General features: G+C 31.1%; 1 protein-coding gene across 4 annotated transcripts in view; it reads left to right on the top strand.

Moving 5' to 3' along the window:
- Positions 1–23,997, top strand: part of LOC126739140 (furin-like protease 2) — a 969,288-nt gene extending 945,291 nt beyond the window's left edge. For all 4 annotated transcript variants that reach the window (XM_050444697.1, XM_050444683.1, XM_050444705.1 and 1 more), the window contains 12 exons: positions 2,611–2,752; positions 2,812–2,987; positions 3,048–3,320; positions 4,579–4,914; positions 8,138–8,501; positions 8,555–8,739; positions 8,803–8,959; positions 14,826–15,097; positions 15,168–15,412; positions 16,920–17,157; positions 18,793–18,965; positions 22,740–23,997. In XM_050444697.1, coding sequence (XP_050300654.1) covers positions 2,611–2,752; positions 2,812–2,987; positions 3,048–3,320; positions 4,579–4,914; positions 8,138–8,501; positions 8,555–8,739; positions 8,803–8,959; positions 14,826–15,097; positions 15,168–15,412; positions 16,920–17,157; positions 18,793–18,965; positions 22,740–22,910 — 2,732 coding nt within the window. In that variant the 3' untranslated portion in view covers positions 22,911–23,997. The remainder of the gene's footprint in view (positions 1–2,610; positions 2,753–2,811; positions 2,988–3,047; positions 3,321–4,578; positions 4,915–8,137; positions 8,502–8,554; positions 8,740–8,802; positions 8,960–14,825; positions 15,098–15,167; positions 15,413–16,919; positions 17,158–18,792; positions 18,966–22,739) is intronic.
- The last annotated feature ends 3,031 nt before the right edge of the window (positions 23,998–27,028 follow it).

Raw genomic sequence — 27,028 nt, 5'->3', positions numbered from 1 at the left:
AAGGGATTATTCCATTTTTCCCTGTTCAACGTATTTCAACTTATTTCATTTTCTATTAGCGGTTGTATTTCAATCCTTGCCATATCTAAATATCTTCTTGAATTCAAATTTTCATTAAAGAAAATTGGTCCTATAATTGTTGAATGACAAATTTCCCACCACACCTTTACGCATCGCCTTCCCTGCTTTTTCGTGTAATGCGTATTTTTCGTATTTAAAATTAGTGTTGATGCGTAAAAAATTGACTCATCAAAGTATATAATTTTATTAAAGATATTTTCATCCAAATTCATGTTCATTAACCTATCACGGAAGTTTGATGTTCCATCATATGTCTCTTTCTTCTAAGTGTTGAACAGGTAAAAATTGAAATGATTTAAGGTTATTAATCCTGAATCACGCTTCTTGTAATATTTAACTCCAAAGCGGCTTGCCTGGTTGAGGTTTTAAGTATATCTTCAAAATGTAGAAGAATTTCTAGGTGCTTCTCTTCTGTTAGAACTCTTCGGGGTCTGTTCTTAGGTCTTGGAAGTAAACTATTATCTTGCCTGAATTTTGCATAGATTTTGCCAAATGACTTCTTTTCCGGAATTTGCCGTAGGTAACGGAAATTTTCTTCTATACTCTTCGAGCGCCAAAGCTGAACTTTTTGAATTTGTTAAAAAACATTCAAGCATATCTACTTTTTCCTCCACTGTATAAAACTTTTTAAGAGAGATTTCAATTTAAATAATATTAATAACTACTAAACTGACAATATAAATTTGTCAAAGTATTATTCTGTAGCTATGACCGAGGACATAAATTTGTTTAAAAAAATACAAAACCTTAATTTCTGTTTAAACCACCCAAAATTTGGATAGGTAGTTTGTATGAGAGTTACCTTTATTTCTCCCAAGAAACCTAAAGATATAAAAATATATGGAGTGTCCCGTTTAAAATTCTGGTGTTAAAGTAGATGCAGCACTTTTTGAACAGCCTGTTTTGATACAACTCAAATAAGTTAAAAATTCGCTTAAAACACTTCTGTAAAATTTTTTTTTGCACATCCTGTAGATTCTGGGAAAAGGTATAGACCCCCAATAAAACGGTCACCCTGTACATCTTCTTGTCTATTTCAATCAATTCATCTTGTTATGTGACTGAACCAATTCGAAAAACTATCCTGAATCTAAAATTAAGTGCCTAGTTGGTTTGCCTTATTGAGATCAGCAACTTCTAAACATCTCCACTATCTTGTATTATCAAGTATTTACGTGACTGGACATGCATAATTCTCTTGACTCTATGACCCTTTATCTGATCAATAAAATTAAACAAATCATGCGAAATTTTTCTATAATGTCTTGTTGACTCCCAGGTGAGATTCCCAATTTATTTTAGGTTATACCTAACTGACCTAACATAAAATAAATTGCATTTGGTGAGATCTAACTATCTTTTATAGAACTGGCATTTTTTACTTTTTAGCACAAATGCTTTTGAATGCCAGACTTTAATAGTTTATCATTAAGGTCTAATTAAACCCTCTGGATCCTTTATTGTGGACGTTAGGTTTGAAAATTATTTAGCTAATCAAATATATATATCTTCATTAATATCAAATTTAACATTTGTTTAAAAGGTAACAACATTTTTCGATATTTGCACGGGCTTTTAAGTAGGGATACAATTTTTTATTTTTTCATCTTATCGCATCAAATGCCGATCTTTATTTATATTTATCGATTCTTCAATTCAATAGAGTTTTTCTTCTAATTTTAGGTGCTTCTGCTCTTTTCATTTCTATGGCAATATGTTACTGATACAAATATACATACTGAAACGGATACAGATACAGATACAGTTACAGATTTTCTTAATGTCTACAGAGTAAAAACTTTGTAAAGTAGAGTAAAGTTCTTAATGTTCACACTGTAGAGTGATAGCTTGCTCAAGTAAACGACGTTCTCTATTTACTAATGTAGTAAAAATTAACTACATTTTATCCACTTAAAATATCTCGTCACATTCGAACATTAATAGGTGCACGGAACTTTTTATGACCCACAAACTAAAAGTTTCTGCAATTACACAAAATTATCGGACACATGCGACATAAAAGTAAGACGGAATTACGAGTTAAGACCAGCTAGGCATATAGCAGGAGCGTAATCCAGCCACCACTTTGTAACAATTTAATTTTTATACTTTTAGAAATTTGAAAACATTTTTTATACGAATTTTGATATTGATAAAGGGATAGGGTCATTTCGTAATCAGTTATTCATATAATTCGCATCAAGGAGAACCTGTGGCTCCATCTAAGAGCTTTGATTTAAGGTCGCTGGATCTGAAAAGGTAATCCACATTATGCGTCTGGTTTTCAGTTATAGTATACCTCTTGCTTTTTTCAATTAGGCTTTAAATATGAATATAGGTATCGGAAGCCGAAATGAAATATCTATTTAAACAAATATGAATATGGAAAAAAATTGAAACATAACTAAGTTGATATTCGTACAAGAACTGCAGTCTGTAACATAGGTTAAATTCAAAAGTCTTTACTCGTAGAACCATTACAAACCTCCTTTCCTCTCTTCATTTTGCTTATTCCACATATTGTTTCAGGTGTGACTAGTGGAAGAAAAGGCAAAGGCTCCATATTCGTATGGGCATCTGGAAATGGCGGTAGACACACAGACTCTTGTAACTGCGATGGATATACAAATAGCATATTTACTTTAAGCATTTCCAGTGCCACTCAAGGAGGGTATGAGCTACAATAGAACTGGCTACTGATTGTTTACTTATTAATTTTTTCTGATTTAGATTCAAGCCTTGGTATTTAGAAGAATGCTCCTCGACATTAGCGACAACCTATAGTAGTGGTACTCCTGGACATGACAAAAGTGTTGCAACTGTAGATATGGATGCTAGACTAAGGCAAGATCATATTTGTACTGTAGAACATACTGGAACATCGGCATCAGCACCTTTAGCAGCAGGTAAGTTATTTACTATCAAAGGTTATTAAGATATTTTTTACAAATATCATGATTTCTTAGGTATATGCGCATTAGCCTTAGAAGCAAACCCATCTTTAACTTGGAGAGACATGCAGTATCTGGTGGTACTTACATCTAGAGCAGAACCACTAGAAAAGGAAAATGGCTGGATAGTAAATGGAGTGAAACGAAAAATATCTCATAAGTTTGGGTATGGTTTGATGGATGCTGGGGCCCTAGTGGGCTTAGCTGAACGATGGACCACAGTACCTCCCCAACATATATGCAAAAGCCAAGAAGTTATTGAAGATAAAACTATACCACATACCTATGGTAATTTTGATTAAGTTATTAATATTTTTATATCCATAAAATTTAAAGTAAAATTTAAATTGAAGCAAATTCAGGAACACTTCAAGTTGTTATATATGCATAAAGTCAGTTAAGGAGTGAATTCAGTCATAAAGTTGCAAACTTCGGAAACGAGATTCTTTTTATTGGCATTCGAGTTTTATTATTAGGAATGGATAGTTAGTTATCGGGAAAACTTTCTGAAAGATTTTACGGTCAATTAAATGAATGATTTTTTAAATTGTTTGAAATACATTAAAATTTAAATTTTGACAAGTTAAGTGCATGGTTAAATATGTTAATTATTTGATTTTTAAAAAGCCATTTAATTGATATTTTAAATATTTAAGGTATTAGAAAAGAAATAAGTTAAAAAGATTTGCATCTGAAACATTTATTTTCAAATTGAATTTTGTAGTATGTAACTTAAATTTTTATACTTCAGAATTATGTTTTACACATTTTAATAAACCATATTATGATTCTTTTTAAAATATTTTCGTATATTTGAAACCCTTATTAAATATAATTGCATCAATAAATTTTTATATGTTTACTTTTTATATTTTTTGAATATTTATTAAAGATTTTCGAAATATGAATTAAATACAAATTTATATAAATTTTTTTAAGTTTCATAAAATTTAAATAGTAACTTAAATAAAAACTCTTTTAAAGTATTTTAACATGTTCATATTTTCACTTATTAAAAATTTAACTAAAATTTCAAGTATTTAATAATTTTTATTAAAAATAAATTATAATTACATTATATTATTAATTAATTTAATATTATTTACATAAACATTATTTTACGAAACAGTTTTGAAATGTTTATTTTTACACTAAATAATTTGTAGCATGAGATATGCGATGATATTGTGAATGCTTATGCAAATTTTTCAATAATAATTAATTATAATATAAATTTCACCTACAAATTATAATTTCCGAAACATGCTTCATGTTTATGCTTACAAATCACAAATATTTATTTAATATCCTCGAAACAGTTTTAAATGTAGAATTTTTAAAACATTTTGATTTTTTAAACGTATTTAACATGGTTCATATTTTCACTGGTTCTCCTAAAAGAGACTTGAACATACTTTATGTTTGCTATCTTTTGGATAAACATCTCTAACAATTTTCTCCCATGTTTTTATTTCTGAATAAGGCTACTGAAAGGTTGCATTTCAATCTTGGACCGTATATTTAACAAAATTCAATTTAATTTTAGGTGCCACTCTGGATTTCTACATGGACGTTGACGCATGTTCAAACTCCCTGAACGAAGTAAAATTCCTTGAACATGTCCAGTGCAAAATATCTCTCAGGTTCTTTCCGAGAGGCAACTTACGCATTCTTTTAACATCGCCCATGGGAACTGTATCCACCCTATTGTTTGAGAGGCCAAGGGACGTTGTTAGTTCCAATTTCGATGACTGGCCATTTTTATCAGTGCACTACTGGGGAGAAAAAGCTGAAGGAAGATGGAGGCTGCAGATCATCAATGCTGGCAGTAGACATGTATCGCAAGTTGGCATATTAAAAAAATGGCAGCTGGTATTCTACGGTAAGTCAAGTTTGATCTTATTACACTCACATTGAAAGAAAAGATCATCTATTGCGGCATACAAAAATCGCAACTTAAGATCAGCGGGGCTGCTGGTGGAAGTGTACTAGTCAGACACAAAAAACTGTGTGAAAATGTTTTTTTCTACGACTATTACGAAATAGGTACATTTCGATATAGTTTTTGGTAAAGAAATGGCTTCATTTCGCAACAAGTGCGGGAAAGTTTATTCTCGCACTTATTACGAAATGAATACCTGTGGCGCCACCTAAAAGTCATACTTCAAATCTTGAATTAAGACGAATAGTTTTAAAAACATAACCATACACGAGTCCGGAGAACTTTTAATTAAACCGTTGTAGTTTTAATTTACCAATTAAAACTACAACGGAACCGTAATTCCGTGTGCATCTAAACCCAACCTAGAAACGTTGACATCCTAACCTTCTTAATCTTCAACTCTGTATTTGTGTAATATTTTATGCATTTTGACATCCAAACATTCCGAAGCTAAGAAAAATACTTCTATAAATATTGGCCAATGCATTAAAAAGAAGTAGGTGTAAATTTAAATATTTCATTAGTTATTCCTATAGCTTTATTTCTTTTGAATGACTGATACTGAAAGCATTAGCAATTTTGATTTCACTGCTACTCCCCCGGCAATTGTAGAATTAGCGAAGGTGACTGCTGGCAATTTGTTGCCTGAAAAATCGAAAGATTTATACCTTAAACAATATGACACTTTCATGCAATGGCGACAATTAAAAAGAGCTAATTCGTTCTCCGAAAATGTGATTCTCGCCTATTTTAGTCAGTTAGCTAAGTCTAATAAAGCTTCAACACTGTGGAAAGTGTATTCAATGATTAGAACAATTAACATTAAACACAATACAGATATATCAAAATATGCCAGGCTACGAGCACTTTTGAAAAAACAATCTGATGGTTATCGAGGAAAAAAATCAAAGATATTAACTGGAGAAGAAGTCAACCATTTTATAAATAATGCTCCAGATCATATTTATCTTACTACAAAGGTATATACATTTATACATGTACTTAGACATATTTTTACCCACATATCTTAGATCTTTAAAATACCATAAACATGTATATAATGTACTAATTTTTTAGGTTGCTGTGATATTAGGAATTATGGGAGCTTGTCGAAGACTGGAGCTCTACTTAATGAAAGTTCAGGATATTAAGAACTTGGGGTCCGCTATAATAACAAAATGTTCCTAATACAAAAACTAAAGTGCCTAGATAATTTACAATTACTGGAAAGTTTTATATCTTATTTAAAAAATATTTATCTCTACGGCCACCAGATATTGCGACAAATAGTATCTTCATTAACTTTCAAAATGGACGCTGCACCAAGCAAGTGATTGGAATAAACAAACTAGGAAATTAGCCTAAACAAGTGGCACAATTTTTGAACTTACTTAACCCTGGATTATACACGAGTTATTCTTTTCGAAGAACATCTGCAACAATGCTTGTAGATTCTGGGGCGAATATAGAAACATTAAAAAGACACAGAGGGTGGAAATCTACAAAAATTTCTGAAGGATATATCGATTACAAAACCGCCTAAATGCTTTAAGTCAAATAATGTCCCAAATTAATGAAAATGAGGAACCAGCACCCAACAAACCCAAATTTCAGAAAAAAAACTGCAGGAACTACAAGTAGAGCTTCCTTGTGCAAGTGCTAACTCCCAACAGCAAAACATATTTGCCTCATTAACGACTAAAAACATATCGGATTCCCCTAAAAATATTACAATTCAAAATTGTACTGGAATTACAATAAATATGTATAACAAAAACCATGAAAAATAAAAGCAAACATATTATTTGTAATCTTTGTTGTTTTTTGATAGATTTTGTTTGTTCAAGAATGAGAAATAAACATTTGATATAAAAAAAATTAGTTTAAAAGACAAAACGTCCTATCATCAATTTTAAATTACCATCATGACAGGCGAATCTCCGGAAATACTCGTAAGTTTTAAATTTTTACAAAACACTTTAAAAAGTATTAAATTACGCTATTTTACTGACCTTTTATTTTTGAATTTTTTACACTTAAAGTTGGGACACCCTGTTGCTTTATTTGATAGTCATAGAAAAAGTATAGTCTATAACATGTGCGACATAGACAATTCTTCACTCTTAGAGCCGTTCCCCTCGCCTAACGACTCGGGCAACAAACCTCTCTACTGGTGTACAATTTTGCTTATTTCGCACTTGTTATAGAATATACTATTTTGATTATTTAGGCTAAAAAATAACTATAGATATTAGAAAATATAAATAGCTGCAGTACCGACTATAAGCAATAAAGCTTGTATAAGAAAATGAATAAAGGATGCTTCTTGAATAAATGTCCAACTGTTTGAACGTTTTTATCCAGTCCAGTGTCTAAAAAAGAATTCACGAAGGCAACACGAATATAAAGTCGACAAATCGAACCTCAGCTCATAATCCAATAAACGCATCAAGGAACCCGAACTCAGATAATTCTACCTGAACTGAGAGAATTTGACCGTGAAAAAACCGCTCCGTAATTACAGTTCTAGATTGAGATTTAGTTGGAAATCATTCGCTATGCCTCTATAAAGTTGATAGCCAGGCGCTACACTCGCGCTGTATAGATATATTACGGATACTTAGAAATACGAGCAAATAATTAGAATTGATTGAAATGCCAATGTACAATGAATATAAATAATAAATTAATTATGTGTTACATTAACATTCCTTGGATAAATTGAATAAATTCAAAGGCAAACTTCAAGAACGATAATACTTCACAAATTTCCAGACGTGCGGTTGCCGTTAATAGGGAAAATGCACTACACCGCACATCTAGGCCATGTCTACATTCAAGTAGGAGAAACGCTATCATTCTCTTTAACTTGCGTCTAAGACCTATTATTTTAAAGTTATTAGATTGGTTTTCGCATCAAAGGCCTTCGTTGGCCAGACGTGTTTGGGAAGTTCTATTTATTTCTAATAGATAAGAGGCATTATCAGCCTTTGTAAAAATAACAACTATGGCGTTCATTTTCTTTTTAATAGAATATAGTTCAAAGTGTTAATTTTTCTAAAGGTTTTATTTAAGAAAATTATTATTCGTATAAATTTATTATGACCATTTATTTAGTTGTACTTTTGTCAACTACACAACTGATTTTTCTTGTGTATTTTAGGCACAAACGTTAATCCTGTTCGTCTACGATCACCAAACGGAATTCGTTCGTCACCATGGAAGGCCCCAGTTAGCTCGTTTGTATTTCCAACTCAACCCCAACCAGTAACTCCAGTAACCGATAACTTCTTTGATCCCTCTGATGTTTTCAACAACTTCCCACATGTTTACTCCTTCTCGGGTTCGGAATTATCCCCCGAAGTAAGCTCTTTAAACGAGAAAAACGTCAAAGTGAGCAGGGAAAATAGAAATATGGAATTCGACGAGGAAACAAAAGACGGATGCGATGATCAGTGCGATGACCAAGGTTGTTTCGGGAAAGGACCTACAAAGTGCATTGCTTGCAGGTTCAAGCGTATGGATAAGTAAGGGTTTTCATATAGATTCTGAGGGTTTTCTTAATTTATATATGCTTTAGCGCATGCGTCAGCGCATGTCCTCCAAGAAGCTACAGTGACCAAGGAGTCTGTAAACCGTGTCATGAAGCGTGCGAAACGTGCACCGGTCCAGATCAAAAGAGTTGCGTCACTTGTGCCCCCGGCCACGTCAGGGTTCTCGACTTGGATATTTGTTTGCAACAGTGTCCTGAAAATTATTTTGAAAGTATGAATAGAATATGCTTTTTTGAGTATGTCAAGTGATAAATTGTTGGCTTTTTTTTTAAAGATTTCGCCGATAGAACATGCATCTCTTGTCATGCGAACTGTGCGGGATGTGAAAACCGTCCTGACCACTGTACTAGCTGCGATCATCATCTTTTATTGTACCAGAATAAGTGCCTAGCATCTTGTCCTCCAAATACTTTTGAAACAAATGATTACAGGTAAGATTTATTTAATAATAATAATAATCTGGCATTTATTGCAATATGGTAAACATACAAATAATTTTCTTACTATAAATTTGTAACATTACAATAAACACAAAGCATAGCCACAAGAGAAAATTCGCGCGTGGTAGAATATACATATACTAAGTGTCTATCCCAATGATCAAAGTTTTACTTACTATATTAGGACGCTAATAAACTAACTCTAAAAAATATACCTAACCAACCACAAAAAATAATTTAAAACCAGGATGAATATATTTTGAGACCATAGTTGTCAATATTTTGAGGTATTCTTTTCGTCTAAAAGGGCATATACTTCATTTCTAGTGATTCAAAGCATCTTTGTCCAATTGTTTTCTTAACACTGCATTTTTCCTATATCTAGTATTCTGGTGATGACTTATATCTTTTAAGACAGTTTTTTCTTAAAAATTCGTACAGTTATTGTTTTAAAAAATAACAATCCTACATCAAAAATATCCACTTCAGTAAACCACAAGTCTGAAGGGTACATCCGATCCTTTCTTAAAATGATCTTTAGGAGCCATTTTTAAGTAACCGCTATAGAGTTTAGGTGTGACTGTAGGTAGACTCCTCCCGATGCAATAAGACCATAGGTTAAATGTAGCTGAACCAAAGCGTAGTAAAAACATTTAAGTTGTTGCAAATTAAACACACTACGATCAAATTTAAATAAGGGTTATAAAAACTTAAGCTTTCCATTTACGAACCCTATATGATGTCACCATTTAAGATGACTATCAATAAAAATTCCCAAATATTTAAATTTTGTGCTACATTTATTTGATTCCTTTGGTAAAAATTGCTATCTTGATTGAGTACATTTTCTTTTCGTTAAGAAAGGATCTTTTAATAATAATAATCACTTATCCTTAAGAAGTAGATGTGTGGGTACCAGATTTGATAATTGGCGGAATTATATATTAAAGGCTTGCGTCACGGACGAGACATAGTTTTTTAATATGGACAGAGAAAGCTGAGATATAGCAGATTTGAAAGTCAAAGAGCAGATTATTAAAGACTTTAGCCATGTTATATGTAAAAGATCTCTCGAATTTTGCGGATTGACCTCTAGGTATAATGATCACATTGAATCGCAAATTAAGGGTATTAACATCTGTGTTAAAAGTGATTTTTAAATGAGGAGACTTTGACTTTACTATACAATACACGTTTATGAATGAAACGTCTCTGTTTCCTATTTACCCACCTGGTGGCCTCTAGTTTAACACTTGCTGGTTGACTACGACGAATACTATGAATAAATCTTAGACAATATTTTTGAGCTCTAGGTATAATGATCTTGAGGTCTAGGTATAATGATCACATTAAATCGCAAATTAAGGGTATTAATATTTGTGCTAAAAGTGATTTTTTTTTATGAGGAGACTTTGACTTTATTATACAATACACGTTTATGAATGAAACGTCTCTGTTTCCTATTTACTCACCTGGTGGCCTCTAATAATAAGGCTTTTATTTCCAACAGTCACCCACTTACAGGGAATACAGAAAGAATTATGTACAACAGGTTTAAGGTTTAAAATGAAATAGTTCAATATAATATTAAGCTAAAGGAAAAGTTATGGAAGAGGCTTATAGGCTAATAAAAATTTTAGAAAACATACATTTACTCAAAGCATTACCTACTTACAAAATCTCTAAGAGAAATTCAAGATTTAAGATTATTGATTAAAACATTCTACTAAGAAAGACATTAAAGCAACAAAGAGGTCCAAGTTGTGGTTACAAAGGGTATTAAATAAGTTACACATATAATAAATCGGCGACCTTCTAAAAATGTTATTTATTGCTCTATTACACTAAAATGTTCGAGAGTTTCTAGAGTTTAATCTGAGAACAACAAAGTAAATTTGATTTAACAATGAGCTACAGTCGATTTTATAATTAACTAACTTATATAAAAAGACCACGGCCGCTACCTCTACACTCTTGCTGGATAAACACCATCGGTCTTGTACATTAAATATTTTAAAACTCTACGCTTAATTGACTCAATTTTATCAATCTCCACCTCTGATATACTGGATACCATATAATTGAAGCGTACTCAACGAACAAATGAGCAATATAAGAACTGCACCACCCTAACTTCATCAAAATTGCGACAATTTCTAATTATAAAATCCAGAGATCTGGATGCTGCTATAACTGCATTATGGATATGATTTTTAAAGTTAAAATTTTGGTCAAAAGTAACATCCAAATCTTTAATTTCAAGACACCTAGTCAAAGGAAAATTTCGTATTTCATAATTATGCTGAATAAAATTTTTGTTTCTACAAAGAGTTACCTAGTTACTCTAGTTTAACAGTTGGTGGTTGTCTACGACGAATACTATGAATAAATCTTAGACAATATTTTTGAGCTCGCTCTATTTTATCACAATTTTCTGTAGTTAAACAAGAGCCATAAACACCATCACAATGATTAAAAACAGAAAGAACTAGTAAATCGCATAAAAGTAATCGCATCGCGTAAAAGGTTTTACATTTTTGATTAAGAGAAATTCTAGAGTTATATATTAATAATAATAATAATTATGGTTTATTTATTCCCAAATGTATATGCTTATATATGAAATAATACACAATAAAACTATGAACTATTCGGAATAAAAAAACTACATCAGCTTACCTCCAAAAAGAGGCAGCTGCTAAAGCAAAGGAAAAAATTATATAAAAAAAATACATGGCCGCAAAGCAGTGAGCAACAAAAAAAAACAATATAGTTTTCAGTTTACAAATTAAAGAGAAGAGAAAGAGAGAGAGAAGGAGAGAGATGAAATAAAATAAAACAGAAGATAAGTAAGATCAGATAGAAATGAGATAGCATAGTGAGATGATGTGCAAATTAATGCTCTTCAACCAATTTGGCTTTAAACTTTTGATTTAAGACTGGTATCGATAAAGAAAATTCCATTATTTTGTATTTATTAATTACAGAGGCAATTTGATAGGTAAATAACTTCTTAAATGTTTCAGTTTTATGAGATAGTATAGTTAAAAGGTTTAATTTTTGGAAATTGATGTTATGAACATCGGTGCGATATTTAATTTTGCGGTGGAGATATGGAGGACATTGAAATTTAATAATTTTATAAAAAAATACTACTGAATGTAAATTGCGCCGTCCACTCATATTAAGCCATCCTATTTCGGACAATTTGTGAGATATTCTTTGTCTACGCCTTATCCCAAATATGAGTATCAGAGAGCAGTTTTGCACTTTTTGAACCCTTTTTATGTCCAGGCTGTCCAAAAAAGGCCCATATACGTGATAAGTAAAGTTGAAAAATGATAAAACGAGTGTTTCACAGAGCATAGCTTTAGTTTTTGGTGATAAATAATATCTATAAGAATAAATTACTTTCAACATCGAATATGCTTTTTTAAACAAAAAGTAATATGTTCTTTAAATTTTAATTTATAATCCAATATTAAGCCTAGATTTTTAACTGAGTCCTTAAATTCTATTATATTGTTGTCCAGTTTAAGTTTTAGTATAAGGCACATACATTTTTGAATACATCTAGAAATGTGCTTTTCAACCCTTAGTTCGTTATCTAAAATAAGCCCCAAACTTGTGCATTTTGTTTTCAAAGGAAGAATCTCATCGCTAATCTTTACAAGAACTTTTTCAGTTAGATGTTTTACATCAATAGGCCTACCAAAAAACATCATAAAGGATTTATTTGAGTTTTCGTAGACCATGCTCGTCTTTAGACATTGTATAATGTTTTTAGATCTTCAATTACAGAGAGATAACTATGAGCCAGTAGTAAGGGCGAAACAGGGTAATACATTTGAGTGTCATCTGCATACTTTTGTGTTTTGCAGTGTTTTAAAAATTTAGGAAATTGGAAAGTACATATATAAAATTTTAAAAAAATGCTCCTAAATTTACCCCTGAGGGACACCTGAATTAACAAAATAATATGATTTCTTGCCATTCAATTGCTGGCGATTCATAAGATAGTTCTGAATTAATCTGGTTAAACTCGGATAAAAACCAACATGTTCAAAGACTAGTAATAACGTATCATAAACTCTGGTATCAAATGCCTTGGAATAATCGAGTAGAACCAGAATAATACAATAACACTCATCATTACATATTATAAAAATGTCATCCGTTACATTAAGAAGAGTTGTTATACAACTCTGACCTTTTCGGAAACCTAATTGCGTGGCATTAATCAACTTTTCCACACCTACAATTTGATTCTTCAGGTCTCGTTCAATAACCTTATACAATATTGGAAGAATGGATATGGGCTTTAGGTCATTGAAACCCTTTACAATATTCTTGTAAATGGAAATCAAAAGTAAAATGAATATCAAAACTAATATGAAAAAGTTGCTATTTTAAAAGATTTTTAGCTAGCATATCTAATGCCTTTTAGTATATCTACGAAAATCTTCTAAATAGAACTGAATCTAGTTTTGGTTTTATTATTAATATTAATCTGAAGTTCATTTGCTATAAATCATTTTTTAGACTTCTTTCCAATTCCCTATATTGCATCAAATGTAATTATAGTGTTAACAATAAAAACGATTTCCTAATCATTTATGGTAGTGGGTTAACGACATAATCAAACCACAAAATTTTAAATTGCCTGACTGCATACTACGTGCCTTGAAGAAGTATAATATCGAGATTATTTTTATGGTCTAAAAAGATTATTAGTTTTTATACTGATTTTTCAACTAGTAAAAATCATAATTCCAAGTTTTATTTTTCTTCCAGGAAATTGATAATTTGTAATTCTTTTAATGAATTAAAATTTGAAGTTTTTAAAGGTTGTTCAGCTTTCTTCAACATAGTTGATAAGTAAATTTTTATTTCATTCTATTCAATATGGATACACTTGCCCTTCTTCAAATCAGTTAAATAATTTTTTATTTTTCCAAATAATTTACACATGTTTGCACTTAATTAATTTAAAAATAATTGTTTTTTCAGAAGAAGATGATACTAGAAGTTGTGCTGCATAAGACACCAACATGTAGATTTGTTGATAGTTTCTATTTCATTAAAGAATTCACATTACAAATTTTAAGTTATGCAAGAATTTAAGTGTTATGTTTGAAGTTTTAAGTCGTGGAAGAATTTTTCAAAAGATTTCATTATTGTCATAATTTTTCTAATGAATTGACATGATACAGCGTTTTTTACTTCCTTTCTGCAGAGGTGACTAATTCCTAATTGTTACTTAAGAATTGTCATATTTTCGAATAGGTTCAAATTATTAAGTTGTAAAACACATAACGGATGATTTTTTACTGTTTTTTAAGCAAGTTAATTATAATATATAATTTTCCCCAGGATTTGAAAATGCATTACATGATGAAGATTATCTTTTTTTCCAAGCAGTTAATTTACATCTAATTGTAGCAATAAATAGATAAAGGTCTTTAGCTGGTCTACGGAATACATAAAATAGGCTCTGGCCACTTTATTATAAATTTTCGTTTACAATAAACAGGCACCACAGTCCCTTAATAGGTTGAATCTATAAAATAATTGACCGTAAAAGTCTTAATGTTGGAAAATACCATTGGGTTTAACTCTAATCACAACAGTAATCAACGTAGCAGTTTCTAAGTTGGTAACTATTATTATGATTGGATTTCTATGTCTCCACATTATTAATTACGCAGCTCCTCCAAAGCCGATATTCCATCCGAAATTTGAGCTCTTATTTTCTTTTTTGTTATCAAAATGAGGAATGAGGAATACTTCTATATATTTTTTATTTGTTTTCATAAACCAAGTGACATTTCTAATAAACAATAATCCCTTTTACTAGATGTGCTCCCTGCGACGAATCATGCGAAACATGTATAGGCGGGAACAGCTCTCAATGCGTCAAATGTCCAGCTGGAAAGTACTGGAATGAAGGACGTTGTGTAAGCGAGTGTCCTGCGCATCATTTCTCAGACTTTAACCAACGAGAATGCGTGGAATGTCCTCCAGGCTGCAGCGAATGTAATGCTTCTACTTGTATATCGTGCTTAGACGATTGGAAAGTTAATTTAAAGGGTCGTTGCCAAACTCAATCAAGCAACAAGTGTGATGTTGGTAAGTCATTAATTTATTATTAAATTTGCTAAAAACTCTTATTAATAATGTTTTCTTTTTACTTACTTAGATCAATACTATGACAATGGCATATGTAAGCAATGTCATTCCACTTGCGATACATGCGATGGTCCCACTGAACGAGCATGTTTGTCGTGTGCAAGTCCACTAATACTTCATGGAACAAAATGCGTGGGTGCTTGCGAAAACGGTTTTTACCATGAGAAAGAAACGCAGATATGCGAACCGTGCTTGCACACTTGCGCAAAATGCGTTGCCAAGATGAATTGCACCGATTGTATTACTGGATTACAGGTAGGATTTCTCTATAAATTGTAAATAGTTATCATATTTTATTTATTTTCTATCAACGGCAAATGCGCAAAATTTTTTAAAACATAATACCCCCTAATTAATAACACTACCTCTAATAAGTAATAATTAGCATGATAGAAAGAATTACTGACAATACGGTCATGCAGGGTATTAAAGGATATTATCTGCAAAAGAGAAAGACAAAGAATGAATGACAAAATGAATTGAAACATTTTATTTTTTAAATTCATATGAATTTAGTGTCTTCTCTCATTAGGTTTTTGCCTCTTTCTTTCATTGCTTCTCACTAAATGATACTGAAATTCGTAGACTTATCCAAAGCATTGCATGAACGTTGTGCATGATGAAATATTTTCCTTGAGTAGTCAGAATTTCTGTATCATCAAAATGAATTTATATAGAAAATTTATATAGTATTGCAATAGTGCTCATGAAATTTGACTGATCATTGATATTCTTCTGTCAAAATCCCTAATCTATTTATTTTTTACCGACACTGCAGGTAATCGAATAGATATCCAAGAAAAAAGGTAAACTCTAGTTTTACATAGAGACCCTTATAAATATAAATTATAATGGAAATAAATTTCTGAGATTTGATTTATATACTAGTTTTGAATTTAATTAAACAAATGCTTTGCGGGCCTAATATTCGGTAATAAATTTTAATTCCTACAGGATGGAAAACCGCTGGAGACTTCATTTGGGTGTTTTTCTGCATTCGATTATCAATTTTTCTGTATTAAATACACAATTAAATAGGATTTTTCCTACAAGATCAACACTTCACAGTGTTAATATCAGGCATGAATACTTGTATAATCTTCCTAAATTTAGAAGTTAATTTTTTCAAACATCTTTTGCTTTTACATCAATTTCTCTTTTGACCCAGTTGCCAGTAGAGTTCAGAAGTTTCAATATTTTAATGTTTAAGTATAAGTTTAAAACATCCATTCTCTGAATATTAACTAACTAATGAATATCGGCTACTAAGTATACTAATAACGGCTACTAATATCTTATCTAATACGAGTGTTTATATCTCCTGGAAATTAAAACTACAAATTAATATCTTTTTTTAATAAATACTGTTAATTATTTGTAATTTAATGTGTGCTATTTTTCTGTTGCCACTGCGCTGTAACTCCTAATATGGTTATTCGTTAATCTTAAGGTTAAGTTTGGAGTTGGAATTTAGAAAATAACCTTGTCTCATATATTATTATAATTGAGTTAATGGTCTCATAGACCTATACTATGATAATTGTCTTTTGTTAAAGGGAACCAATTTCTCATGAAATGTGACGGTTAAGTAGAATACCAACATTTTCTAGACTTATTTTTTCGTGTTATTAAATAAACGATAAATTTATTTGTTCAGTTATCTGGTAATTCTGACCTTTTAGAAATAAGTTTTGTAGGACCTAGATACCTTCAAAAGTTTCTTTTATAAATGTTAATGTTAACTAATTTTTTCCCTGTACAGCTTCAAAGTGGTGAATGTCACACCACCTGCGCCCAAGGATACTACAGCGACAAAGGACTGTGCATGAGATGTTACATGAGCTGTAAGACGTGCAGTGGTCCAGGCCCCGATCAGTGTGTCTCCTGTCCCGATTCATGGCTGCTGCTTAATGGCGAGTGTAGACCAGATTGTCCGGCTGGCTATTACAAGACAGAATATGGCTGCCAGAAGTGTCATTATTCTTGTGCAAACTGTCCAGGTATATTTAATTTTTAAAATATTATTATTAAATATTTTCAGTAGCTACTGGATAGCGGGATAACTTCTATCAATTCTATAGTTCTTTCATATATGCCTATTAAATTTGAAGTAAAAGCACTGGCTGAAATATTTTTGCATTTTTATATTGGATTAATAATTTTTTTTTTCATGAGACATAAGTTCACGAAAAGAAACGCCGCAAATTTCTCCTAATAATGGTGTAGGCTTTTTATTGATATTAATTATACAGGGTGTTCATTTGAAAACTTCCCACTACGGATTTATCGAAAACCACTGTTAAAAAAAAACGCCGAAATACGTCAAAAGGTTTGTTAAAAGTTCGTCAAAGTTAGTTTAAACATTAATTAATATTTATTTTTATAATTATTATTTTAATTTCATTATTATGGTAAAGTCAAAAATTTAACATAAATGTGACAAAAACAAAACTATCTGGTAAAATAAGGCACATATAAACTTCCAAGCTACGTCCGCTATTTCTTAGTTCAGATTTGCCCAATAGGGGTAATTTTTGCGCTAGCGCTCTTATTCTGCAATTCTAGTAGTTCGCTACCCGTTTCTGATTTAGCGGTTTCTAGAGGATTTCAAATTGACATTAAGCGGTTGTTTATATCTGAAAGTTGGCAACACTGTTTGCACTCTATAAATAGTTTTCCATTGCCTATCGGTTTAGCTTTGGATGTAGACAAGTTTAAAAATATTAGGTTAATGCTTTCCAACGGAATCTGCCGATCTGTCGGCTTAATAATTCTGCCGGTTGCGTTTTATATTCACGGATCGAAGAGTAGCTCACAATGTCCGTTGTTTTCCACAGATCAGGTTTATTTTTTCCTTTATTGAGCTCACCAGTTAGCTTTGAAGATTCTCAGAGCTCATTATTAGCAGTTCAACGGCAGACTGAACATGAATTTCCACCAGCGATCGCGTATGGATTTCACTTGATTTTAAATTGTGCATTAAGACAAGAATTTATAGCATCTCCCCGAAAGTTCATGAACTTTACCCAAAAGAATGTGTGCGCAAATTGTAAATACAACAATACACAACCTTTTTGCTTCGTAAATTCAGAATATCATCACAAAAACTACAATGATTGCTTACCCTTTTCTAAAATTTACTTTTAATTTATTGTTTTAGAGCAATGATTTCTAATCTCGGTAAATAAATTTGTTATCTCTTCTTTTTGTGGGATTTTAACTACCGTAGAGCGCTTGTACCAATTTTCAAAATTTTTACGATTTATTTTACTGTAAAACAAGATCTTATTTAGCAGTAAACACTGGGTTCTAGTTAAAAAAAAATTGAGCGTCATGAAATTACAAAAGCCCTATTTTAATAAATCAGCTGGGTAGAACAAGTGGTAATTTTTTAAATTTGTTTTTTCGGGTTTCTCCTGAATTATTTAGAATTTCTTAAATTTTTAAACAGTAGTAAAAGTATTAATCACAACATAAAAAGCATTTCAATGTTTTTTTTACTATTTAGCTCTAGTTTGAAGGGATTTTCATTAAACTAATTGTATGCAAACAATTCCATTGCTCGTCAATTATCTTAAATTAAACTAGTCCTTTTAGCCAAACCGAACAGTAAAAATACTCCTCTTTAATTTCAGAGTGCAAAGTTCAAGAGGACAAAAGAAAAATCAACGTTCAAGCTCTTCTGCTCTCCGCCCAGCCAGTATCGAGTCTGCAGCTCGTCAATCCTTTTAACTTTGTTACCGGACTCGCTGTTATTGCCTGCCTATGCATCATAATTCTCTTTGTAGTCGTCTTTCTAGTTTTACAGGTAAGTAGTGTATTACGTTTCTTTTTTATGCTCCGGTGGAGAACCTTTTTCAGATAAATAGTTGTAGAAAATACGCTTGCATCATTGTCAAGTGATACACTTTACATACCTCTTATATTTATATAGGGTGATTTTTAACCTATGCGCATAAACTTGGGAAATGATAGCTTAAGATCAATAATGAGTAATAATAAAAAAAATGTAGTAAAATATTTTTGGTTTCCGAAATAAAGGTAAATAAAACGTGTATCAGATGAAATTATTTTGTTTATTAATAACAACTCATGATGTTTGGAATCTTTAGCAGTAAAGTCCAGTTCAGAGATCTATTAGAATCTTTGATGTGCCGCGAATAGTCCGTGTGCCGGTGTGGCTTGTATTGTCACATGGCATGCATGTTTAAATCGCAAAATTTTATGTGGAAAGAGTCATAAAGTAATATTCTAAGCGATATTTAATCGTTCCATTAAATAAATAAATGTTTATTTTTTTTTTTATTTATACATTTGATTCGTAAAATTTGACTACAGACGCCCACGTACTATTGTTAGACGTCTGACCTCAGTCACAGCCACTCAAGCGTGAAAAGTTGCTCAGGTCCGGCATTAAAATTTATTTGTTTTTAAAATTTCATTATTCGGGATTCCTGGGTTTAGTTTTATAAAGTTAGAAATTCAGGATAGTTGATAGCAAGGTAATATTTAATTTAAAGATAAGATTTAAGTACGTAAAATCAGGTTAACCAAAAATTTTAATTTAATAAGTTTAGTTTTTAGCGCCATCAGTGGATTGAGGCATTAAAGATTTACTTTTTGACACAAAAAGGGAAAATGTTTTGCTTTGTCTTAAAATTTTATATATTTCCTTTTTTTGGGTATTGAAATTTATTTTATTTGGTTGTTACTACTAACGGGGATTTTGACTGACACATTCAATGTCCTTTATTATTGTTTTTTTTTTTAATTTATACATATTATAATAAGATACCTTACTCATGAAAACCCCATCTCTATATTTAGGACGAACATCTTTTAATAAAAAGTAATTATGTAGTCAGAAAAGTGGAGGTATATTTTTTAAAATAAACTTTTACATTAAAAACCATCTATCTGTCTATGGTTTGAGTAACTATTAAAGGTGATAGACCCATCCTTAAAGATCTCTACACGACGAAATTAATGCAAAAACCGCCCAAAAATTTATCTGGGTACGGTCCCGTAATCCTCAAAATCAGTGGGATAGAGAGAGATATACAATCACTTGCACAGCTTAAAGTAGGAATCGCCAGAACGCAGATGTTTTATCTTTGTTTAATAGACTGGCTAAAAAAGAGGTAAGAAGTCTCTGAGTACTGGGAGTGTTTAAAATGTTTTATAAGATGCTTGGATTTTAGTCCGCTGTCAATGTTTCATTTTCAATCAATCATTTTCTTGTGATATTATTTTCTTTCTAAAAATTGACATTTTCGAAAGAAAATGTTAAAATTAATGTAAAAGTAAATGTTAAAAATAAAAAATAGTGTAAAACATGGGGTTTTACGTATATTTAAAATGATTTCATATATAATTATTATATACATATACATATATATATACATACATATATATAATTATATAACATTTAGATATTTAGGCATGTATAACATGAGATAATAAATACGACATAGGCGCACGGACTATTTAGTGCGGCATGTGCGACACATCAAAGATTCTAATAGATCTCTGAACTGGGCTTTACTTAGTTTGTTGTTGGCTGTGATCGTCTTCGATCGTTATTTTCACACGAACAAAATAAAAGCCTCAAAAGTATGGCGCACATTTTTACAAAAGAAGAACTTGTCGGCATGGTTTTGCTTTATGAAGAAACGCATCAGAATGCAGTGCCAGCAGCTGATCCTTATGCCCAAAGATAGTCAATAGAAGTCTTATTCAGCAGGGTAGAAAAACTGGCAATTTACGACCTGGGCAAGATGAAGGAGCTATTATACCTAGGCACATTCTAAATGCGGAGGAGATTTTAGAAGTTATCGAAGAACAACCTGGAATTAGCACTGAGACAATTGCAGCGCGAGTTGGAATATCGAAATCTACAAGTTGGCAAATTTTAAGGCACGAGTTTCTGTACCCGTTTCATGTGCAGAGGATACAAGCCCTACTTCCAAGAGATTTACCGCTTCGAGTACACTTTTGGGAGTGGTTGTTATATCACCACCTTCTAAACCATTCCCAATAACCTTTTTCCGGAGGTCCGATGTTATTTTATCACGCCATGCCACCTGAATCTCAATCTCCTAAGTCGTCGTTTTCTTAATGGTACTCTGTCTCATATTAAATTTAGCGGACCATTCTATCCTCTTCGTACGTGCCCTGTCTATCTCAACATTTGCGCCTTCATGACGTTCATCAGTTCTGGCTGATGTTTTAGTTCCCCATTTGTTTAAAGTTGTTTTTGCTTAAAGCTTCTGTTTTAGTTTCGCATTTGTGTTAATTTAAATTGTGTTTAATTAAAGCGTATCCTGGCTTTTCGTTGATCCGAATTTTCCTCAACACTTTTCTCTCGAATCTTCGAATCAGTTCCTCATTTCGCACCGCAAGAGTCCAGGTTTTCAGTCGCATTACCAAGGGGCTTATCATGTTCTGGTGCGTTTTGGTTTTCATTCTTCTAGTCGCGTATTTGGACTCTAGTATATGCTTTAGGGCGTATAAGTAACTGTTGGCTGACTTTAGACGTTCTCTCATTTCTCCACTCATTTCGTTGTCGATTATGATTATGAACCCTAAATACTTACATTCTTCTACATTTTCAACGTTGTGTGTGTCCATCATCACATTTTGTCCCAGCCTAGCCCTGCCTGGTTTTCAGACATGCATATATTTTGTTTCTTTTTTGATTTTATAAAATAGTTGTTTTACTACTTTTCTATGTCGTCGACATGTGCTAGCAGTAGTTTTGATCCACTGACCCCGAATAGCTGAGTTTCGATGCGATACTAAAAATCGTAACTATGTGTTTTAGACCTGTACTATTACCAAATTTTATTCTACGCCTAGATCCTTCCACACAAGGTTACTCTAGTTATTCTGATCAACTTAGGTAGTATCTGTTAAATTCCTCGTAAAAATCTATGAATATCTGGTGGAAATCTTGAATGGATTTCTAACTCGTCTCTAGAAATGCCTAATGGTAAATAGCTGGTCCGTTGTTGATCTGTTTGCTCTGAAACCGCACTGGTAGTCTTCCAATAATTTGTCGGTGGAGCAGATTTGTCTTAGAAGAATTATATTCAATAGGGCTTTATAAACATTAGTTCTGTTCCTCTATAGTTTTTATAAACCCTATCGCCTGTTACGAGTATCATAATACTCTCTTTCCATTTAAGAACGATCTTCTTTTTCCCATATAGTTTTACTGAGGTTTTGCTGCTGTGTTATCAGAGTATCGTCATCTCATAGATGTAGGTTAAAAGAAAAAAATCTTTAGTAAATTTAAAATATAAGTAGCCTTTTTGTTTGTTTGTTTCTTAAGTAAGAAATAAGTAAATCATGTTCTACCATTTAACTTAACTACAGAAAATGCCTATGATAATTATAATAAAATAGGTTTAGGTAAGCTTACAATAAAAGATAAACCTCAAAACGTTATTTTTGTAGTATGTTTGCGTCAATTACTTGTTAGGTATTATGTTAAGTGGGTCTACTCTTATGCATAAGCTAGCAGTAGAACTGATCGTACCACTTTTACAGTATTTAATTTTCTTATATTTCAATTTTCTAGCGAACGAGCTCTCAGGTAAACCAACGTGGATTCAGCCGTGTCTCCATAAGAAAACCCAAAGTGACCTGCAACTACAACGTGGTCGCCGTGAGCGACGGCGACAGTAGCGACTCAGAAGCCTCAGACCTCATAAAAAACAAACCCAAACCCGAAAACAAAACGACTTGCTAAACAATTACCGAAATGTAAATAAATAACTTTGTAAAACCCCGCATGAGACACTGACTAATTCAAATATGGCGAATTCAATTTTTTTCTACAAAATTTTAATTTTAGTTTTCTTATAGTTAAGTTGTGTAAAAGCCTCGAAAAATTCTTATAACGTATTTGATATCACAGTACATACAGGGTGGGACTGACCACTGATGTAGATCACTCTTTACATTTACGAATTCGCCATTTTGTCTAGACAGATTTTATTTTTTTTTTAACATTAATTATATTTTTTATCAGGATTATTATATGCTTTCGTAAAGATAGGCACTTCATTAAGAAAAATTTTGTATATATCTCTTAAAATACAACTATATAAAAATGTTAATTATGTCTTATCAGTGAGCGGGCGTTTTAAGGGAATTGGCTTGTAACTACATCAGACCAATTTACTCAGAGCTGCTCCTCCTATTCTTTTATATTGTGATATTAATTCAATACACCCATGTTACCATAACCTAATTCATATTCTTGGACTTATGGATGTTTGATGTTCTCCACCTTACCAGATAAATAAATGTAGTCGTATGTAAAAGTTACAGAAAAAAAAACAATGTAAAAGGTTTTTATAAATGATCCATAAATGTTATATTTGTAAGGTATGAGGTTTTAGGGTTACAAACGTAAAATCAGCAACAATTTTATGAGTTTTAAGTGTAATTGATATTTACATTATAATTTTATTAAAATTTTATATTATATATTTAAAATTTATAAAAAATGTTCTTCAGTATTGTAAGAACATTTTTTTAATAACCCTTAGCTGAATACTGGCAGATAAATAAAACGATGTAGTCTATATCCCATAATGTAAATAAGTATATTCTAATTATAATAAATATCAAGTTCTTAACGACTATGAACCAAAAAAAAGAAGATCTGTAAAGTAATATTTATACATTATAACCAGGTACCACTTGGTCTATGCAGGGTCCTTAGTTATTTCGAAAAAAAAAGTAAATTTATGACACAAAACTTAGTGTAGTAATAACATGATAGTATCATAATGGAATTTTATTAAGAATATACATGTTTTTAGATTTTATTTGTTTTTATTTATTCGTGACATTTTATTATTACAGTAAAAAACACTATTTAGATGAACCTTAGGAACATTCTGGTCTTTAATGTTAACTTGCAAAATAGGTATCAGAAGACATACATTGGAATATCAATTTTCTGATGTTTTATACGTCTTTCCATCAAATTTATTTAAATTAATTTTTTGTATTACTGGACAAAAATGATCTTGAATTTGCAATTTATACCAATACACACTAGAGATATTATGATAATGTATATAGCTTATCATATCCATCCACAATCATGCAGGAACAACGGTTTTCGATCATTCTGCACTCAAGAAAAGAATTTGCCAAGCTTTAATACGAATAGTACAGAGAAACAGACATTTGAAAGATTGGGTAATTTGGCGTTTAAGGCGTTTTAAGTAATGAAGTTTAAGGATTATCAGAAATATAATATTTAATTTTTTTTACTGAAATTGTTTACTAAGTTTTGAGTAGAGATTAAATAACACTTTGTGAATGACTTTGAAAAAAAGCTTTGACATTTTAGTCTTATAAATATAAGACTAAAATGTCATTTTAATAAAATAGATACTGTCGATGATGTTTGCATTCATCAATTATGATTTTATCGTAATGTAATTCCCTTCAAAATTAAGTTCAGCTAACGCTATTTCCAATTTTAAATGTATTTTTGATTCTCATTTTTCCTTCTAAAATTCAATTACCTCAGACAACCACAATTTGATTGATATTATTAATTCATTTAATTGACAACTTCAATCAGCAATTGATTAAAATTAATTTTGCTTCGGAACTATGTGTACACGTTTCATACAAATTCTTTCTAATATCGAGTCGACGATCTTCTAGTATCATTTCTTAAATGTACGATGTTTTCATCAGTTATTGATGTGTTAGGAAGTTTGGCCATATTCAAATATAGTGCTGCACCTACTTAACCTCTTAACCTTGAAATACAGATTTAATCGAGTTTTGAGTTTTTGTAACCCGCATTGAGACAACTGTAGTTTTCGTCATAAGGTGTAATGTTCCTAGCAAATTTTAGATCGTTATTGATAACTTTAAACAGCAACTTCTGAACGATTTTTGTAGCATGTACTATTTGTGGCCAAAATTTTGCCACGTTTCACCAGCATTCATCAACATCGAAATGTTGTTGTCAATTATTAATATTTTGAGGCAATCATCATCTTCATCTTATGCGTATTTTCATGTTCCTCTTTGAAACATTTTGTACCAGTAAGAAACTGTTATCTTATAGATTTGCCAAGAGCTACTAGTATGCAGCATTTTGAACATAACGCAATTTAATTCAATTTTTTAAGCAAAATCTATTGCAAATTCTCATAGTCTCTGGATTATATTGAAAATTATCTGATGGCGAACGAAGGTGACCATTTTTCAATGCGTCTTTTTTTTAGATAAGATATTTTACAAGAGATGGAACAATAACCATTAAACTAGTTTTTTTGTATCCAATCCAGTTATTACTGTACATTTCACCAATAGACATATGAGTGGAAATAAATCCATTTTAAACAAAAATTCTGACGATAAAAGAACATACTATCACATGAGCTAGTGAAACAGAACTGTTTTCATAATGAACAACACAACACAGTTCACAAAGTTATTTAGCAATATTATGCCTGGACGATTTCACCTTATAATAGCGCTCCTTCTGCAGTTTTTATGTTTGTTGTTCTTGCTGGTTGGACATTGAAGTTACATAAAGTTGTGAGAGATCTAAAAACCGATTTTTAAATCTCTTTCTTTAGAATTCTTGATTTTGCTTTTCTGGATTCCCAAATCTTAGTCTTTCTATCTGTTTCTCAGCAGCATCTTTAAATCTTACATATTATTAGTTTCTCTAATGCCCTTAGAACTCTTTCGACTACCTAATACTATGAAAATGTACTTATTTATTAATAATTTCAATATGCCTCTTAAATTTCGGTTTGGCATACTGAGGCTAGCAAGCAAATGATTCTTGTTATGGTTTACATGTTCGTTCGTTCAACAACTTATTTGCTAACGAATGCCTACTTTTAGAGATTTTGAGATGATATAACCTTATCATTTTCCACTAAATCTTAAAAATCTGTTGAGTTTCATCATTATATTACTACAAAGTTATTAACTTCTTACTACAAATAAGCCATTTTACTAATAAAAATCGTTCTAATTTGCCCATAAAATTAGGTAAATAATGTTCGACCCAAACGTCTAATTGCTGAAGTTTTGTGTCGTAATTTGATATAAAATATTTTTTAGGAAAATGTAAATTGTATATACGAGTCAGATAAAAAATTATTACAATATCATGTAATGTATTATATACAGGATATCTATCAGATGTATTTTAATTCGTTATTGCAATGACATAAGTGTGAGGCAAAAAAGCTCTGATGGATATTTTGTTCTTTGTCAAAAGAAAATTGTAAATTACATTTTTTACCTTTTTTTGGAAGATTTCTAGGATGCCTTTGAAATTAATATTTTTGAACCTGCTAGTTAGTTTTATAGGATAAATATAACGACTTATAAACAACAATTAAGTCTCTTCCAGCAATTATTTTTTGTCAGATATTACATATTGCAATTCAAAAGTTTAATGAGATATTTTGTATCTAGGTTCTTTCAGGCTAGCCTTACCTCTCATAAGAAAATATCAATATGATTTTAATCTAACAAAAAATTATTTTATAACCTTTAATTTTGTTTTAAATTAATGAAAATATAAAATAAAGATCGTTTTATTGATCGATCAATAATGCAAAGTGCTTCAATATGCACATATTTTTCTTTATTATTTTTATGATCTGCTAAATAAAAATGTACATGTAAGCAGCCTAGAAATCTATTTAAAATTAAAGTTATATATTTTAGTAATTTTATCCATATTTTTATAAAACTATAAATATTTGTTGTACGTTTTGGTTGAAATTATACAGATTGGTAAACAATAAATGTGTCTTTTAAATGTAGTTGGATTTTCTTTTACATTTTATTCCACATATTTTA

Source organism: Anthonomus grandis, chromosome 1 (assembly GCF_022605725.1).
Source record: "Anthonomus grandis grandis chromosome 1, icAntGran1.3, whole genome shotgun sequence".
NCBI classification, from domain to species: domain Eukaryota; kingdom Metazoa; phylum Arthropoda; class Insecta; order Coleoptera; family Curculionidae; genus Anthonomus; species Anthonomus grandis.
The sequence above is the reverse complement of the archived record's forward strand: the minus strand, read 5'-3'. Positions and strand labels throughout refer to the sequence as shown.